The 20,161-nt window shown below is 42.0% G+C and overlaps 1 protein-coding gene across 1 annotated transcript in view; it reads left to right on the top strand.

The window, feature by feature from the left end:
- Positions 1-1,103: 1,103 nt before the first annotated feature.
- The window catches only part of ak3 (adenylate kinase 3), a 34,715-nt gene continuing 15,657 nt past the window's right edge, over positions 1,104-20,161 (top strand). Inside the window, exons 1-2 of the mRNA XM_060840176.1 lie at positions 1,104-1,471; positions 18,393-18,512. Coding sequence (XP_060696159.1) covers positions 1,324-1,471; positions 18,393-18,512 — 268 coding nt within the window. The 5' untranslated portion in view covers positions 1,104-1,323. The remainder of the gene's footprint in view (positions 1,472-18,392; positions 18,513-20,161) is intronic.

Here is a 20,161-nt window from a genome sequence, read left to right as displayed (position 1 = left end):
CATTTAAATCATCACATTACATTACTGAACTGCCCACGGCATGTTGAAATTACACCATATACAAAACACCCCCCTATACCTCAAATTAAAGGCCTCAAATATACCACAGACATTCAACACCCTGTTTGCTGATATCTCAAAGCACATTGCTTAGAATGCACCATCCATGTGGCACCCTATTTATATTCTCCATTTAATCTCCAGGTTACACTACTGGACTGCCCACAGCACGTTGAAATTACACCATACACAAAACGCCCTCTACACTTCACACTAAAGACCTCAAATATACCACAGACATTACACACCCTGTTTGTTAATATCTCAAAGCACATGGCCAAGGTTATACAACCCACATTACCCATTGTTTAAACTGGACTCATTGTAACTCCTGTATGTACACCATATATAGACCCCCAATTATGCCAAGTTCATATCACCCAAATTTCACCCCTTATTTCTTTCTCGCATATCATGCCCTTGCACAGACCACTCACATTACCATCTATACACCTCATGTATACTTCAATTATACCAACCTGACAGTGTTTATACCACTCCTCATTCAATACACCCCTGTGCACACCCGCCCACCTTTTGAATCAAGACATATACTTTTTCATTAAAAAAACCTTCATATTCATAGTTCCTGAAAGAGTTTGGTTTTGCAGAGTAGCATGGGATGGAATAAACAAGCATTGGAGTTTGACCCTGTCCAACAAACAAACCAAAGGTTTTCCTCACTTGTGCAAGACAATATTTACATATATTCTGGATCAGTGGTGCTGGAAGAGCACAGCATCCAAAGTGCAGCGAAAGCGACGTTTCGGGCAAAAGCCCTTCATCAGGATTTGCATATAGTTGATGCACAGAGGGTCCTTGTGTATGCCATTCATGTTAACCCATGTACATTGTTCAGACTGTGTATATTCAGCCACATTTACACCGCAGTATACCCCACAGGATGACCCAGATTGCAGCCCCGTTGTTTATTCCACCACATGTTACACTCTCCACCCGAACATGTGTACTTTGGGGCTGGGTTACAGCTCATCTGCCTCTTTCCCTCCTCCCTATTCCAGTGTCACTTCCTGTGGGAGGAAGATAAGCCCCGATGCCGTCTCTCGCCCCGTGCAAAGTCCGGGCAGAGAGCGGGGGCTGGTGTTGCAGACTGGCTGCCGGGGAAGGAGCAGGGAGCAGGGAGCAGGGAGCAGGGAGCAGGGAGGGATCGCTGCTGCTGCACCCGCCGCCGCTGCTGCACCAACACACCGGGACAGGGGAAGGGCAGCTTGCCTGCACCGCTCCTCTCCTCTCTGCTGAGCCATGGGGGCCCGGCTCCTGTTCCGTGCTATCATTATGGGGCCTCCCGGCTCGGGCAAGGGGACCGTGTCCGAGCGCATCGTCAACACCTTCGGGCTCAAGCACCTATCCAGCGGAGAGCTGCTGCGGACCAACATCAAGAATGAGACAGGTACCCGCTCGGGTTCTCTCTCTCTCTCTCTCTCTCCCGGAGGAGAGCGGTCCTCCAGCTCTCTCTCTCTCTGTGTCCCTCTCCCTCCATCCCTGCCCATTAGGCTCAGTGAAGCAGTCCCGTTGTTCTGTGGGCTGTACTGCATTCAGTCTTCCCCGGAGCATCACTCACTCCACTGTAAAGGCGACCAAGTCTTCATTCCTTGTGTAGCATGTTTGGCTGCAGGAATTTCTGATGCCATTCCTTCTGCAGCCTCCCATCTATAGAGTCCATCTACCAGGCCCGCTGTCGAGGAAAGGCCGCCAGCATTCTCAAATATCCATCTCACTCTGGCAATGTTTTCCTACAACCTCTACCATCAGGGAGAAGCCCGAACACACACACACACACACACACACCAGCTGGTTTTGCAACAGTTTCTACCCTCCTGCTGTTAGAATACTGAATGGACTCACAAACTCTTAACAATCGCCTGTACCTGTGTTTTTGTTTTTGCTGTGTATTAGATTAGATTAGATTAGATTACTTACCGTGTGGAAACAGGCCCTTCGGCCCAACAAGTTTACCAATTGTTTACTTATCTATGCTACTTAACTACGCGATCTGCTTGTATTGCTTGCAAGACAAAGCTTTTCACTTTGCCTTAGTACACGTGACAATAAATTCAATTCAATTCAACTCAATTCAATATCTTTTGCTGCAGGTCTTTCTGATGCCATTCCTTTTGCAAAGGATTGTTGCTGGATTCATAATTTATATAAATGATATGGATGTGAACGTAAAAGGTAGTTAATACGTTTGCAGATGACACCAAAATTGGAGGTGTAGTGGACAGTGAAGAAGGTTACTTTCGATTACAACGGGATTTTGATCATCTTGCAACTGTACAGAACATTGGCTAGGCCACTTTTGGAATAATGTGTGCAATTGTGGTCTGCCTGCTACAGGAGGGATGTTGTGAAACTTGAAAGGGTTCAGAAAAGACTTTGTTGCCAGAGTTGGCGGGTTTGAGCTACAAGAAGAGGCTGATTGAGCTGAGGCTGTTTTCCCTGGATCATAGGAGGCTGAGGGGAGACCTTACACAGGTGTATAAAATTATGAGAGGTAAGGATAGGGTAAATAGACAAGGTCTTTTCCCTGGGAAGGGAGACTCCAAATCTAGAGGGCATAGGTTTAAGGTGAGAAGGGAAAGATTTAACAGGAACCTAGGGGGCAACGTGTGTGTGTGTGTGTGTGTGTATACAATTCCATTATCTGGACGGGTGTATGCATAGGAAGAATTTAGAGGGACGTAGGCCAAATGCTGATAAATGGGACTAGATTTATTTAAGATACCTAGTTGTCATGGACAGGTTGGACCCAAGAGTCTATTTCCGTGCAGTACAGTTCTATAACTTGATGACTTGAGAAGAAAATCCTGGGGAGAAATTATGTGAAGCCCAGACTGAAAATGAAATGACATAGTTTAATAATGGCCACATTGAACCTCATTAGACCGTTTATTCTGCCAAGTTTAAAGAAAAAGAACGATGCTGGAACTGCTCAGCTGGCCTGGGAACATCTTTGGAGAGAAGCGAGAGTTATCATTCAGGTCATGGTGATCTTTCAACAAGAAATTTTTACTTGAAACAATACTTTTTGGTTTTATTTTGCTCCCTTCAGTGTGCTGAGTATTTTTCAGCATGTTTAGCTTTTATTTCAAATTGCCAGCATCTGCAGCAGTTTGAGTTTGTGTTGCAATTTTTTCTCTTCTCTCAGTGGCAGTATTCTTGGTCTGAAATTTGTAGGTTAAAAACCCCTTGATTCAGTCTTGCATTATTAAAGGAGCACTGTTGGTTAAGACAGTAAGAATCATAAAATAGAGTGCAGAAGGAGCATGTTGAATCTACGTCAGCTCTATGGTGACTGTACATGAAAAAGATTGTTTATTTGAAATTTTCACAATCTGCAATATTTTGCTTTTCTGTTAGCTCTGCCAGTAACCTTGCCAATATTTATCATGAAAGCAAGTTATCTCAATGTTGTTTATAGGAGTTGCTGACAGAAAATTGGCTGCTGAATGTCCTACACATCAAAAGTGATCATGTCAAATTACTTTGTTCTTGCATGGGATGTTGGTGTTTCTGCCATTTTCCCCATTTGATAACTCATTCCTTGTTGCCCTTGAACTGATTGACTTCCCAGGCCATTTCGGAAGGCTTAGATAAAGAGTCATCTAGACTTGAAATGTTAGCGTGCCTTCTCTCCATGGATGCTGCCTGGTCTGTTGAAATCTTTAGCATTCTTTGTTTTCAGTACAGACTCCAGCGTTTGCAGTAATTTAGTCCTGCATTTTAGAAGGTAGTTAAGACTCAACAATATTGCTGTGGATCTGGAGCCACATGGGTGAGGATGGCAGATTTCCTTCCCGAAAGGATGTTATTGAACCAGATGGGTTTTTACAACAATTGGCAATAGTTGCATGGCTGCCATTAGCTGAATTTATAATTCCAGATTTTACTGAATTCGCATTTCACCACCTGTCATGGTGGGATTTGAACCCTCTCCCCAGAACATTAGCCTGGTGTTAAGATTATTAGTTCAGTGACATTGTTAGTGTGCCTACAGGTAGTTCTTCTATAACACTCGTTTATTAAATACGATTTGTCTAACACGATTTATGAATTGCCGGCCATTTTTCCTATAAAGGGAAATCCCGTTCACTGTTACACAATTCTCATCCCCATCAGTAGGTGTAGCGGTGTGCGGAGGACTGGACTCCGCATCGGCATCGTGCAATCAGTTAGCTTGAGCGCTTTCCAATGAAGAGCTTCATGAAAGGTTTTGTGAAATGTTTGGACTGGTGGACTTGGAAAAGCATCATGAAAATGTCTCTACAGCCTGAGGAAAAGAAGCTGGGAGCAGTCTGTTAACTTAATAACTTAAAACAGTTGAGATGAGTGAAATTTTACTAACAGTAAAAAAAATGTATAAGTAAAAGGACAGTGTTGTGAGCAGTTTGAAACTTAGCTTTGTTGTTTGTATGAAGAGCTTTTTTTTCTCTCATGTAAACTCATGTAAATCTGTTTCAGTGATTAATCACTCTGGTAACCAACTGCAAAAAAAAAATCAGTACGGGGGCTTGGACATGGGTGGTCAGAGTCAGGAAACTCTACACACAGTGGGTGAGGGAGAGAAAGGTGGGTGGCACACTGTTGCTTTTGGTTCATGTGTGGAAATGTCCGAAGGGCATGAGCAAGCTGTGCAATAGAGATTCAGGGATAGTCAGGGTCAGATGTTAATGAGGATATGAGTGGGGAAGACGTTGCAGGAAATGGCGGATACAGTAGCAGAGATAGTGAGTGTGAGGTATTAATGAGAAAATGATGGCAGAGTGGAGGAAGTCGTTGATCTTCTTCCTACATTCTGTGCATTTTCTTTAGAATACTTAGTGTGGAAACAGGCCCTTCGGCCTAACCCACCCAGACCCATTCCCCTACATTTACCCCTTCACCTAACACTACGGGCAATTTAGTATGGCCAATTCACCTCACCTGCACATTTTTGGACTATGGGAGGAAACCGGAGCACCCGGAGGAAATCCACGCAGGCACAGGGAGAATGTGCAAACTCCACACAGACAGTTGCCTGAGGCCGGAATTGAATCTGGGTCTCTGGCACTGAGAGGCAGCAGTGCTAACCACGCCCAGATGGTTGAGACTGCACTGGACTAGATGGTAAACCTGGTCCAGGTTGGCATGGTTCCAGTAGGATGGTCTTCTCTGTTAACCTGGAAGAAGAGGACATCCCGCCTCTGCCTCACCCCATCCCCATCAGCAGCATCTTCATCTCCCGGCCCAAAGAGAGACGCTAATTTTCCATTGCAATGTCCAGGACCAATGTCAGGAACCATGCAGGGTAGCTCTGATCTGACAGCTCTTGTCTGGGCACACCATATCATTTTAAAGATGGTGCTGCACCACAGAAGTTGGACAATTCTGGGATATCCAGGAAGAGGTGAATTGTTTTAGGAATGGCATGATGGTGATAGAATGTGTGAGAGGGGTACCAAAGGATGGAGTAGGTAATAAATCAGGTGTTAGATGTCCCAAGCACCATGATGTGTGACCCTCTGAGAAACTCATCAAAACTGACTCTTAGCAAAAGAAATTGAATATTCAACCCTTGATCTATGAAGGCAGGTTTCATTCTGGGATCTGACTTGTACAGTGTTATCGTTGGATGGGATCAGAAGATTGGCTAGAATGTAGTGCAGCCCGCAGGTGTAGATGCTAATCAGGAGAAATCCGTTGAAGATTCTGATGAATTGCAATGCAGAGTACCATACAACAGTTCAAACTTTACTTAGACTGTGCTATCATTTGTGTTAGGCTAACGACTATTTTTATTTCGTTTTCTTTTACTGGTACTTTTGGTGACTTGCCCAAACCTGTTTTTCCCGTCGGCCCCTTTATTTCTTTTGCACAATTTTCTATAACACTGTCGCACGGGAGCACAACTGTGGCATTATGTGCTTGGGGACGTCCTCAAGTTGTGAAAAGTGCGATGTAAATATAAATTCTTGAATTGAAACAAGGTTTTGTGTTTCTGTGGATATCGTGACCTGATATCTGATTTCTGTCATATGTTTCAAAGTAAAAAATGCAATAGTTGCAAGTTGAAGGTTGTGTAAATAAATGTTATCAAAACTGTGTAAGGACATGCTAAACCACTTTTTCTTTAAAAGAGAAACATTTTCAGTGAGCCTTGTTTTCTAAATCTACTTTATATTGAAATAAATGTGAAGGATTTTGTAAAGGGTAGCAATAATTAGCTTCAAAATTGGATTACTATGCTTGTGTGTTTATTTCAATCCAGCTTTTGCAATAGGTTAGTAAATTGATTATTGATATTTGAAAAACGGAATTGAGGAAAAGGTACCTGTGTACCTTCACAACTTCCTTTATTCCTATTTCACACACATACTACAGTTCCCGAAAGGAAAAGCATAAGTTTGCTGAGCACTGAGCATTTGAATAGAGGAGCAATGCAAACGCTCAAAGGCATTTACAGCGCAGAAGGAGGCCATTCAGCCCATCCTTCTATATCACTTAATAAAGATCTGACTATGCTTACCCATTTTTCAGCTTTTGGCCAGTGACTATCTAAATACTGTTTAAATGTTTTGAGGGTTTCTGGGTCAACCATCCTTTCAAGCAATGAGTTTCAGACTCTGACCACCTTTTGATTGAAAATGTTTATCCACCACTCTCCTCTTAGCTTTCTGCATCTTCCCTTAAATTTATGCCTCCCCTGGTTATTGATCCCTCGAGAGGGTGGACAGGAAGGTACCTTTTCACTATCTATGTCCCTCATAACCTAATGCATCTCTCAGATCCCCCCTCAACCTTCGCTGCTCCAAGGAAAACAACTTCAGCCTATCCAATCTATTCTCAAAGCTCAGATTCTTTACCCAGGCAGCATCCTGGTAAAGCTCTGCTGTGTTCTCTCTACTGTAATCACATCCATCCTTGTGCTGCCTTAACCTCTATCTATTTGCTCTGCTACTTTCAAAGATCTGTGCATATGCACACCAAGGTCCCTCTGATCTTCAGTAGTTTCCAGAGTCCTGCGATTCATTGTGTCATCCTTTTTTTTTGTCTCCAGTGCAATTCCATTTGTTATTTCTGTACCTACCATCACAGTTCTTTGATATTCTCCTGGAGTTGATGGCTATCTCTCTCACTATTTCTCACCTCATCAACAAATACGTGCACCATTTGTACAGAACACTGGTGAGACCACACCTGAAATATTATCTACAGCTCTCCCTACCTAATGATAGGTATACTTTTTTTAGATTCCCTACAGTGTGGAAACAGGCCCTTCAACCCAACAAGTCCACACAGACCCTCCGAAGAGCAACCCACCCAGTCCCATTTCTCTCCGACTAATGCACCTAACATGATGAGCAATTTAGCATGGCCAATTCACCTGACCTGCACACCTTTTGACTGTGAGAGGAAACGGGAGCACCCGGGGGAAACCTACGCAGACACTGGGAGAATGTGCAAACTCCACACAGACAGTTGTCTGAGGCTGGAATCGTATCTGGGACCCTGGTGCTGTGAGGCTAACCACTGAGCCTCCGTGCTGCCCAATGAAGGGAAATGAATCTCCAGTTTTTCATTATTACCAGAAATGCTCAACGCATTTCAACATTAGTGTCAACGCGTCCTTCTATATGGGTTATGGTGATGTAAATCAGAGTGCTGTTATTTGTTAATTAGAAAGAACAACAGCTGTATGCAGCACCTTTTGTATAGGAAGGCTCAAGATGAGTACAGACAGCATTCCCAAGATGAGCCCTTCACTTGTATTTGTTGTACTATTGTTGATGAGAAGCTAATCTCAGCAAGAAGTTCCCTTTCATAACCTTGTCTGCTAGAGTGCTTTCTAGTTGATGAGATGCAGCAGGTTAGCATTAGCTTAAACATCATTTGATAAAAATATTAATAGTGATTCCAAGGGCGAAGTTATTTAATTAATGATCTATAGCCTATCTAAAGCTGTATGGCCCCCACAATTTATGGAAATGGAAGTTGTACTCTAATTAGTAATTCCATTAAAATATCCATTGGAACCTGGAAATTATTAAGCAAGAAAGACCACAGTCCAACCACTAAGTCCTCGTGATAGTTGGCCTGGAATTTAATGGCAGAGTGCTAGCGTTCACCATTATTAGTTTACAGAATGTGACTGCATTTTTAGGACTTAACGCAAAAGCAGATAGATGCAGAATTCTGAATTTGTGGTCCGTCTTTCAGTTTTCCACCATTGTGGTGAATACTCTTGTTTTACCACTGACTGCAAATTCCAGACTGTTGGTTCAACATAGATCTCGGTCTTTTTTCTTTGTTCATTTGCGGAACTGGTTAGGGATGTGCTTATTATCCATCCCTAGTTGCCCTTAAGATTCATGTTGCAGCTCACTACTTCTTTCTCAAGGAAAGTGAAGGATGGACAATAAATATGCTGCTTATCAGCGTTGCCCTCACCCTGTGAATAAATAAAAACTGTACTGAGCAAGCATGCTACACCTAATTACTTTGCCTTAATTGCACATGCACTGGAGTTTTGAATTTTCTGAAATAGATTTATCTTGTTCATTTGAATGATGCAGTGCTAACTGCTTCCATCCAGTAATCGGTTCGATTTGTTGGATAAGTTGATCTAAAACATTTTCTTCCTATATTGTCTTGTGCCAATTAATATTGATGTATAATATATGAAGAAGATGGCTGTCTTGTGAGCGATACCGTTTCTCTTGTCTCACCCCAGAACAGAGTATAACTCCTTATTTCTAGGTATTTAGTTTTCATTATTGTGTGATTAGTGCGAGCATTCAATTTTGACTTTACTGCATTACAAGCTTCTTGAAACTAAATTATTTTCTCCCAAAATGTGTGTTGCATCAAGGGGATATGATGACGAAAGGTCAAGGAAACCACTACAGTTCCTTTTGTGTGAAGGGGTGAAAGCAGTTGTGTTCAGTGCTACATTCCACGCACTAATCTCTCCTGCACAATCAGAACTGATGCAAGTTCTGTCCTTATCTATACTGGTATTATTGTTTTAATTTCTAAACAAAAATAGCCTAGTTATCAGCAAACAGCTGAGAAAACAACCAATTTTGCACTTTGCTTTTGACCCGAAGAATAAATTGAATTATCTCAAAGTGCTGAGGTTGCTGGAAATCTGAACTTGAAAGAGGAAGTTTGGAGACACCCCAGTGGGACAATGTCTGTGGAGTGAGGAAAACAGAATTCGGTTTTTAGGTCAATGATCTTTTGTCGGAACTGGAAGAAGTTAACTTTAACTAAGTACGAAGCCATTGAAAAATAGAAGCAAAGCGTCAAAACAGAATTTCTGTGATAGGGTGGCAAACAGGAGTGATTAAATTAGAAAACTAATGGCGTTGCCTTCACAGTGTTTGAGCTACCTTTACAACTTTTACCTGGTTTAAGTAACAGTTGAAAAGCCTTTGTTCAAGGCTGAAGGTTTCTATGCAGGATGAGAAAAGGACTTGTACGCGCAAAACATTGGCCCAAAAATGGATTGTCTGTAAGTTGTATGGGAATATTGGTCATTGACTTAAAATAGTACTATTGGTGTCGAATTCTGCTCCATTCTGGAATCTAGGATTTAAATTGAACTTAACATCCCCATTCTAAAATTTGAAGTAATGAATACCATGCATTAAATTTATAAGTGAGTCACTACAAGAAGGACCTGTAGCTATAGCTGTGTTAAACATTGCATTCTTTCATGTTAATCCTGCCAATTAAACAAATGATGATTTTCCAAACCGTGCTGTTCAGGTTTGTAATTTTAATGATTGAAGTTAAGAAAGAACTTAGGCATTAGTTTTGAAGAGTATCCTAATGAGCAGAAATGTGGGGGATGATGTGGTTAGACAGCAGGGCCATAACGTACTGTGTGCCAGCAATTGCTATTAACAACATACAGCCTCAGTCAGAAGGTTGAGAGTTCAGGCCCTATTTCAGAGAATAATCAAAGCTAGTACTTTAGCACAAAACTATGGCAATGCTGCATTATTAGATTTGATGTCTTTCCAATGAAATGATAAACTGAGGTCATATGTATAAGAAAATTTTCTTGTTCAATATATTGATGTACCTACGTGAGGAGGGGCAGAACAGTTGGGAAATAAAGCAGGGCCAGCGACTGAGGTGTCAGTAGGGGGAGCATTTGGGGCAATTGATTCTAATTCTTTTAGTTTTAATGTAGTTATGGAAGAGAATAGAACTGATCAAAAAGTTAAACTTCTAAATTGGACAAAGGCCAATTTTGACAATATTGGACAGAAACTTTCAAAAGTTGATTGGATGAAGTTATTTGCAGGGAGAGTGGCAGTTAGGAAGTGGGAAGCCTTTAAGAATGAGATAACGAGACAGTATGTTCCTGCTGGTGTGAATTGGAAGGTTTGTAGGTGTAGGGAATGCTGGGTGACCAAGAGAAATTGAGGCTCTGGTCAAGGAAAAGGAGGCAGCATGTATCAGGTATTGACATCTTTGATTGTGTCAATCCTAGGAAGAGTATAAAGACAATGGGAGTATACTTATAAAGGAAATCAGGAGGGCAAAAAGGGGACATGAGGTACCTTTGGCAAATACAGTCAAGGAGAATCCAAAAAGATTCTATAAATACATTAAGGGCAAAAGGGTAACAAGGAAGAGAAAAGAGCCCCTTGAAGATCAATGTGACCATCTATGTGTGGAGTCACAGGCGATGGGTGAGATACTAAATGAACATTTCACATCAGTATTTACTGTGGAAAAGGGCATGGAAGCTAGGGAACTTTGGGAAATAAATAGTGATATCATGAAAGGAGTTCATATTACAGAAGAGGAGCTGCTGGAGCACACAAAGTTTGATAAAATCCTCGGACCTGATTGGTGCAGAACTCTGGGAAGCTAGGGAAGAGATTTGTTGGGACCCCTTCTGAAATATTTGTGTTATTAATAGCAATGGGTGAGGTGCTGGAAGACTGGAGGCTGGCTGATGCGGTGCCATTATTTAAGACATGCTAATAGGAAAAGCCAGGGAATTATAGATTGGTGAGTATTATGTGAGTGGTGGGTAAGTTGGTGGAGATTTTGAGGTACAGGATTTACATGTATTTGGACAGGCAAGGACTGATGGGAATAGTCAGTGTGACTTTGTGTGAGGGAAATCATATCTTACTAACTTGGTTGAGTTTTTGAAGAAGTAACAAAGAAGGTTGAAGGCAGAGCATTAAATGTTGTCTGTGAGGACTTCAGCAAAGCATTCAACAGGTTCTGCATGGTAAACAGGTTATTAAGGTTAGCTCATATGGGATCCAGGGAGAGCTAGCCATTTGGATACAAAGTTGGTTTGAAGGTAGAAGACAGAGGGTGGTGTTGGTGGAGGGTTGCTTTTCAGGCTGGAGGCCTATGACCAGTGGTGTGCCACAAGGATTGGTGCTGGTGCTTTTCATCATTTATATATCTGATTTGGATGGGAATGTAGGAGGTATAGTTAGTAAGTTTGCAGATAACACCAAAATAGATAATGTAGTGGACAGTGAAAAAGATTATCTTGAGATGTTAAAGGGTTAATTTGTTCTACTGACCGGCAAGAAATTGGAGGTTAGGGTGGTATGTTTCTCTGTCTTGCAGGTGGAATGTAAAAAAATTTACATTGCCATCACCTGTTGTTCAGAATCAATAAGAACATTGCAGATAAAATTCTAAGCACACCCAGCAGTTTAAAAAAACAATTTACACCAGATCTTGCCATTAAGGAATGATCTAAATCATTGTTTCTGGAAATAATCAAATCACTACATTGTGTCTTGAGTGACATGTGACTATGGGGGGAGTGGCTGGGGGTGTTTTGTGGGTATTACTGACTGTGACGTAAAATCTTGTATGAAGGAAAAACTAGTCCCTTTGTTCAGGGAAGTTGCTTGACATGGCTCTGCAAACATTGCAAAGTGTGTTAACGGTTCTTCCAAAGTTTGTACTTAATAAATTTTGACTGTTCGCAGAAGTTGGAATATTGTTGTTGCATCAAGTGTGTAAGAATCTCAAGAAAATGAACCTAACAATCGCGGAATACAACGGGACCTTGATCAGAGAGGACATTTGGCTGAGGACTGACAGAGTTTAATTTAGGTAAACATGAGGTGGTGCATTTTGGTAAGGCAAATCAGGGCAAGACTTGTACAGTTAACGGTAGTGTCCTGGGTGCGTTGCTGAACAAAGAGACTTAGGGGTGCAAGTGCAGAGTTCCTTGAAAGTGGAGTCACAGGTAGATTGGGAGGGTGAAGAAGACGTTTAGCATGCTTGCTTAATTGGTCAGTGCATTGAGTTTGGAGTTGGGACATCCTGTTGTGGATGTACAGGACATTGGTGAGGCTCCTTTTGGAATACTGTGTAGAATTCTGGTCACCCTTCTATCGGAAGGATGTTGTTAAACTTGAGAGGGTGCAGAAAAGATGTGCAAAGATTTTAGGGAGCTGGAAGTTTGAACTGTAGGGAGAGGCTGCATAAACTGACACTTACTTCCCTGGGGTGCAGAGGCCAAGGGGTGACTTTATAGAGGTGTTAAAATCAAAAGGTGCATTGATAGGGTGAATAGCAAAGATCTTTTTTCCCAGGGCAGGTGAGTTCAAAGCCAGAGGGCATAAATTTGAGAGGAAAGTTTTTTAGAAAGGAATTGAAAGGGTAACGCCTTCTTGCAAAGAGTGGTGCGTTTATGGAATGAACTGCCAGAGGAAGTGGAGGCTAATACAATTACAATATTTAAAAAGCATCTGGATGGGTATACAAATAGGAATGATTTAGAGAGATATGGGCAAATTGCTGGCAAATGGGATTGAGTTAGATTGGGATGTCTGGTCAGTGCAGATGAGCTGTACCGAAGGGTCAATTTCCGTACCGTACAACTGCCCTTTTCAGGTGGAAGCAAGAGCTGACACCACTGTATTCCGATATAAACAGAGTTGTTCTTCTGGTATATTGATGAATACCTCTCAAGGTAACACTAATAAAACAAATGGTCTGATCACTTCTGTGAAATTAGATCATTGCTGTATGTAGGACATTGCTGTGTGCAAGTAGGCTGTCAACTTGCCAGCATTGTGAGAGTAACTGTACATCAGAATTGCATAATTGGCTGTTTAACACTTTACATCTGCCATGAAAGTTGCTACATAAAGTCCACCTATTTATTTTTGTCTGGGTTAAAGTACAGATTTCTAGAAACAGTTTCAATTGACTTTAAATTTAGTTTCTTTACCAAGTGTGAAGCCATTGGGACCTTGTGCATCACAGTGTCCCATTGATGTGCTTCTTGCTGCATTACCCAATCTGAACTCACCTGGAATTATCCCATGGTCGTAATAATTGGCGTCCTGAGACCCTGAGTGGCAGTGGTTAGCCATGCTAAATATAAAACAGTTTCCCACAGTGCAAACCCAGGGACCCAGTGATCCAGGAAGGAACTTGGATTAATGAAACGGGCAGATTCAAGTCATGGAGGTGGTATATTTTGTTAGAAAGCATGTAGAAAGGCAATATTTTGCTAAATGCAATTTTCATAGGAGTGTACAAAAACTGATTGAATGTTGGTTGTATGCAAGTCTTTAAGGGCAAATTAGGTTGAGAATATATATATGGAATTAGCAGTATTAAAAGTGGGAAGGAGTACAAATCCAGAATGATATGTATGAAACCTTCATAAAACTCTGGTTTCGCCTCAGCTGACATGTTGTTCAATTCGGGAAAGACGATTTAGGAAGGATGTCAAGGCCTTGGGGAAGGTACAGATACAATGCACTAAAATAGTACCAGGGATTATGGAATTCAGTGCTATGGAGAGACTGGAGGAAGTTGGGATTTTGTTCCTCTTAGCTTAGATAACACTAGATTTAGTAGAGATGTTCAAAATTCTGAGTGGTTTTGACCTGAGGAACTGTTTTTAGTGGCACAAATGTGGGTCACCAGAGGACACTGTTTTTAGCTGATTGGTCAAAGAACCAGAGGTGACATGAGGAATCTTGTTTTTTTTGCGCAGAGAATTCATGTAACCTGAAATGAATTGGTGATCGGAGCAGACTTAGAAATAACTTTCCAAAGGGAATTGGATATGCAATTGAAGGGAAAAGTTGTAGGCTGTGTTGAAAGGGTGCTGGAATTGCGACCAGTGGGATAGTGAATAGATTTTCCAAAATGGCCAGCACAAGTATGATGAGTTAACGGCCTCCTGTGCAGTATCAATATAAAAGTAGTGAGGTAATGTTCAGTTATGTAGGCTATTGGTTAGACCACATCTGGAGTACTGCTTATACAATTGATTTGAGAAATGGTGTAAATGTGTTGGAAGCAGTTCAGAGAGAGTGTATTGGACTAATATTTGCAACTGGTGGATTGTCTTATGAGCAACGGTTGGACAAATTTGGCGGGAGTCTGATAAGGTAAGAAGTGACTTGTTTGAAACATTTTGAGGGGGTCTTGAGAGGATCAATGTGAAAAATATTTTGTGGGAGGATCCATAATTAGAGATTTGAGAATCTTGGAAAGTTTCTTCCTCCATAAGGCAGTGGAAGCAGGATCCTTGAATATTTTTAACATCAAGTTGGACAGATTCCTGGGAAGCAAGGGGGTGAAAAGTTATCAAGGGATAGGAGGGAATGACCTAGAGGTCAACAGCATTCGAACAGGCCCTTCACTCCAGTTTGTCCATGCTATCCAATTTTCACTAATCGACTCATCCCATTTGTCCAAATAGGGAAGAACAGAGGGCGTTCAAGGGACCAAGTGATTATTAATTCATTTGTTTGTTTGTATGCCACTAGAGGTGATTAAATTTGTTTTGACTTATGTGCATTTATATAATTTACTAAATTTGGGCACAGGCTCAAGGGGCAGAGTAAGCTATTCTTGCTCCAGTGATAGAGTCACAGAGTCATAGAGATGTACAGCATGGAAACAGACCCTTCAGTCTGACCCATCCATGCCGGCCAGGTATCCCAACCTAATCTAGTCCCACCTGCCAGCACCCAGCCCATATCCCTCCAAACCCTTCCTATTCATATACCCATCCAAATGCCTCTTAAATGTTGCAATTGTACCAGCCTCCACCACATCCTCTGGCAGCTCATTCCATACACCTACTAACCTCTGTGTGAAAAAGTTGCCCCGTAGGTCTCTTTTGTATCTTTCCCCTCACTCTAAACCTATGCCCTCCAGTTCTGGACTCCCCTACCACCGGGAAAAGATTTGTCTACTTATCCTATCCATGCCCCTCATAATTTTGTAAACCTCTATAAGATAAACTCTCACCCTCCGACGCTCCAGGGAAAACAGCCCAGCCTTTTCAGCCTCCCTGTATAACTCAAATCCTCCAACCCTGGCAACATCCTTGTAAATCTTTTCTGAACCTTTTCAAGTTTTACAACATCTTTCCAATAGGAAGGAGACCAGAATTGCATGCAATATTTCCAACAGTGGCCTAACCAATGACCTGTACAGCCGCAACATGACCTCCCAACCCCTGTACTCAGTACTCTGACCAATAAAGGAAAGCATACCAAACGCCTTCATCACTATCCTATCTACCTACGATTCCACTTTCAAGGAGCTATGAACCTGCACTCCAAGGTCTCTTTGTTCAGCAACACTCCCTAGGACCTTACCATTAAGTGTATAAGTCCTGCTTAAATTTGCTTTCCCAAAATGCAGCACCTCGTATTTATCTGAATGAAACTCCATCTGCCACTTCTCAGCCATTTGGCCCATCTGGTCCAGATCCTGTTGTAATCTGAGGTAACCTTCTTCACTGTCCGCTACACCTCCAATTTTGGTGTCATCTACAAACTTACTGACTGTACTTCTTATGCTCGTATCCAAATCATTTATATAAATGACAAAAAATAGAGGACCCAGCACCGATCCTTGTGGCACTCCACTGATCAGAGGCCTCCAGTCTGAAAAACAACCCCCTCTGTCTTCTATGTTTGAGCCAGTTCTGTATTCAAATGGCTAGTTCACCCTGTATTCTGTGAGACCTAACCTTGCTGACCAGTCTCCCATGGGGAACCTTTTCGAGTGCCTTACTAAAGTCCACATAGATCACATCTCCCGCTCTGCCCTCATCAATCTTCTTTGTTACTACTTCAAAACACTCAATCAAGTTTGTGAGACATGATTTCTCACGCACAAAGCCATGTTGACTATCCCGAATCAGTCCCTGTCTTTCCAAATACATGTACATCCTGTCCCTCAGGATTCCCTCCAACAACTTCCCACCACCGAGGTCAGGCTCACTGGTCTATAGTTCCCTGACTTGTCCTTACCACTCTTAAACAGTGGCAGCACGTTAGCCAACCTCCAGTCTTCCGGCACCTCACCTGTGACTGTTGATGATACAAATATCTCAGCAAGAGGCCCAGCAATCACTCCTCGAGCTTCCCACAGAGTTCTAGGGTACACCTGATCAGGTCCTGAGAATTTATCCACCTTTATGCATTTTAAGACATCCAGCACTTTCTCCTCTGTAATATAGACATCTTTCAAGATGTCACCATCTATTTCCCTACAGCCTATATCTTCCATAACCTTTTCCACAGTAAATACTGATGCAAAATACTCATTTAGTATCTTCCCCCATTTTCTGCAGCTCTACACAAAGGCTGATCTTTGGGGGGCCCTATTCTCTTCCTAGTTACCCTTTTGTCCATAATGTATTTGTAAAAACCCTTTGGATTCTCCTTAATTCTATTTGCCAAAGCTATCTCATGTCCTCTTTTGGCCCTCCAAATTTCCCTCTTATGTATACTCCCACTGCCTTTATGCTTCCTTCTTTTTCTTAAACAAACTCTCAATTTCTTTAGTCATCCAGCATTCCCTATACGTACCAGCCTTTCTTTTCATCCTAACAGGAATGTACTTCTCTGCACTCTCGTTATCTCACTTCTGGAGGCTTCCCATTTTCCAGCCGTCCCTTTACCTGCGAACGTTTGCCCCCAATCAGCTTTTGAAAGTTCTTGCCTAATTCCGTCAAAATTGGCCTTTCTCCAATTTAGAACTTCAACTTTTAGATCTGGTCTATCCCTTTCCATCACTATTTTAAATCAAATAGAATAAAGGTCGTTGGCCCCAAAGTGCTCCCCCACTGACACCTCAGTCACCTGCTGTGCCTTATTTCCCAAGAGTAGGTCAAGTTTTGCACCTTCTCTAGTAGGTACATCCACATACTGAATCAGAAAATTTTCTTGTACACACTTAACAAATTCCTCTCCACCTAAACCCTTAACACTGGCAATCCCAGTCGATGTTTGGAAAGTTAAAATCCCTCCCCCCCCCCCCCCCCCCCCCCCCCATAACCATCCTATTATTCTTACAGATAGCTGAGATCTCCTTACAAGTTGTTTCTCAATTTTCCTCTGACTATTAGGGGGTTTATTATACAATCCCAATAAGGTGATCATCCCTTTCTTATTTCTCAATTCCACCCAAATAACTTCCCTGGATGTATTTCTAGGAATATCCTCCTTCAGTACAGCTGTAATGCTATCCCTTATCAAACATGCCACTCCCCTTCCTCTCTTGCCTCCCTTTCTGTCCTTTCTGTAGCATTTGTATCCTGGAACATTAAGCTGCCAGTCCTGCCCATCCCTGAGCCATGTTTCTGTAGTTGCTATGGTATCGCAGTCCCATGTTCCTAACCATGCCCTGAGTTCATCTGCTTTCCCTGGTGGGCTCCTTGCAATGAAATAAATGCAGTTAAGGGCTTTTGCCTGAAATGTCGATTTTCCTGCTCCTCGGATGATGCCTGACCTGCTGTGCTTATCCAGCACACCTCTAATCTAGACTCTGATTTCCAGCATCTGCAGTCCTCACTTTTGCCTATCTTGTCACTGCCTGTCCTGACTGTTTGACTCGCTTCTGTTCTCAACTGTACGAACCATTGTAGTTTGATCGCTTTCACTCCAGTCACTCTCTGGATGGAACATGTTTAAGGAGTTTGCGAGACATTGTTTGTTCACCATGCTCCATGCTAATGGAATGTTATTCTGTAAAAAGCACAGTTGCCTACTGGAAAGTGCACAATTCCCTCACTCAGTATTGGGTAGCTCAGCACAACATGAAGTGTGTAATTGATGGTAGACCAGTTCCATGGGTCATTGTGACTATTCAGGGCTGGCTAAGTGCTGTACATTGCTTTACAACACTGACCCATGTTAAATGTAAGGTGCAGCACCACCATTAGCCAGCACCTTCAGGAGATGAAGTGGAGAAACCTGGAAAGAGATTTTGACTCATTATAGTAAAGCATCTTTATTTTGGATATAATGGTTATAACTTAATTCCACTTTTGGTGTGTTTTTCAGAGTTTGGTTTGCTCGCCAAGTCTTTTATTGATGAGGGAAAACTGGTGCCAGATGATGCAATCACAAAAATCATACTACATGAACTGAAGCAAATGACCCAGTACAGCTGGCTGCTGGATGGTAAGGATGTTTGCAGAGTGGACAGAGTTCCAACAGTGTACTTGAAATGCATTCACACAAAGTTAAAATGCTTTTATGCAAGTGTGTAGTATATAAAAGCATAGGATATTGAGGTATTTGCTGCACTGCCCAAATTTTATTAATAAATCAGTAGTGTCATGTCTCAATTTGTGGGCTGCAAATTACAACAAGTAGAAGCCATCAGTTTTTTTTTTGGCTATTTGGCAAATGATTGGTTAGCTGAAATGGAGTCATTTAGCCTCTCCTTCTCTGGCAAGCACAGAGACATGCAAACATGCAAACATGCATACACACACACACACACACACACACACACACACACACACACACACACACACACAACTGGAGCGCATGTTGACACTGTTTATGGAAAACCAGTTTTCTAAGAGAGAGAGAATTGGAGGTGTGACAACTGGTTAATTATTCAGGTTTCTAAGTTCTCTTCTTTCACACCTCAATTTGTGCTAAACTGAGTGATTGGCTTTTTGGAGATGTTAAACCAACATTCTGCAAAGAATCAGGCTGGGTGGGAATGAAACAAATGAGCTCAGGCCAACTGTGTTAAAGGTCTTTGATCTTGAGGCAGTAACTCCTACTGCTGCCAAGTCATCAAGTGCGCACTAACCCCATTATTCGTAGTTCCTGAGGGACTGCAGTTTACTTCAAGAGGGCATTGGATGATTATTTGGATAGAAATAGTGTGCGGTGGTATCAAGAAAAAGAAGGAGACTGCAATGAGGTAACAATGCTCACTTGAAGAATCAGTGTAGGCTCGATAGGACGTAAGATTCTATGATTCTGCGGAAACTGGGTTTGTTGCTAATTCCGAGTTAGGTGGGATAGCAAGCTGGGGACGATAGTCAAAATGAATGGGCTGCCAGATGGCAGAGAGCGTATAATGTGGGATGTGTAAAGTTATTCACTTTGGTCGTTTCAATAGAAAAGCCAAACACAATTTGAAAGGTATGAAAATGATAAATGTTGACATTCAGAGAGACTTGGAAAGGCTCATATAAGGAACAGCTGTTAGGAAAACAGATTGCCTGGTTGGCTTTCTTTGCAAGGAGATTGGAGTACAATAATAAAGGAAGTTACTGTACAATTAAGAACATAACATTTAAGAGCATGATGAGAACATTCGGTCTGCTCCATCAATCAATAAAAAATACTTTAATTGTAGAAAGGAATAGGCTTGTAAGAGACAGTTTGGGTTACTGAGTTGTTTGCAGAGGTTAACTTATCCTATGGAGAGACTGAGTCTGAAGAAGGGTTGGACCTGAAACATTGACCTCTCTATCTCCTGATGCTGTCTGGCTTGCTGTGTTCTTCCAGCCTCCTGCCTGTCTGTCTATCTCCTGACAAAAGCTACCAGGCCTGCTGAGTTTCTACATTATTCTCTGTTTCAGAATTCCAGCATCTGCAGTAATTTGCTTCTATTCACCCTGAAGTTAACATGTTTGCAGAGACATTGCTTCCTTTCTTAAACCACACCCTATCCTCTCCACCCACAAAATAAGAGGGAGAATGGGTTAACTAAGTAATGAGTATGGAGTTGAGCTCTTGCTTAGTGAATAATGTCTACTAGGAGCTCCATCTTCAAATGAGGCAGCAAATTTTCGCACAAATTC

This window comes from Hemiscyllium ocellatum, chromosome 2 (assembly GCF_020745735.1).
Source record: "Hemiscyllium ocellatum isolate sHemOce1 chromosome 2, sHemOce1.pat.X.cur, whole genome shotgun sequence".
Classification (NCBI taxonomy): domain Eukaryota; kingdom Metazoa; phylum Chordata; class Chondrichthyes; order Orectolobiformes; family Hemiscylliidae; genus Hemiscyllium; species Hemiscyllium ocellatum.
This window is presented reverse-complemented; position numbering and strand designations above follow the sequence as displayed.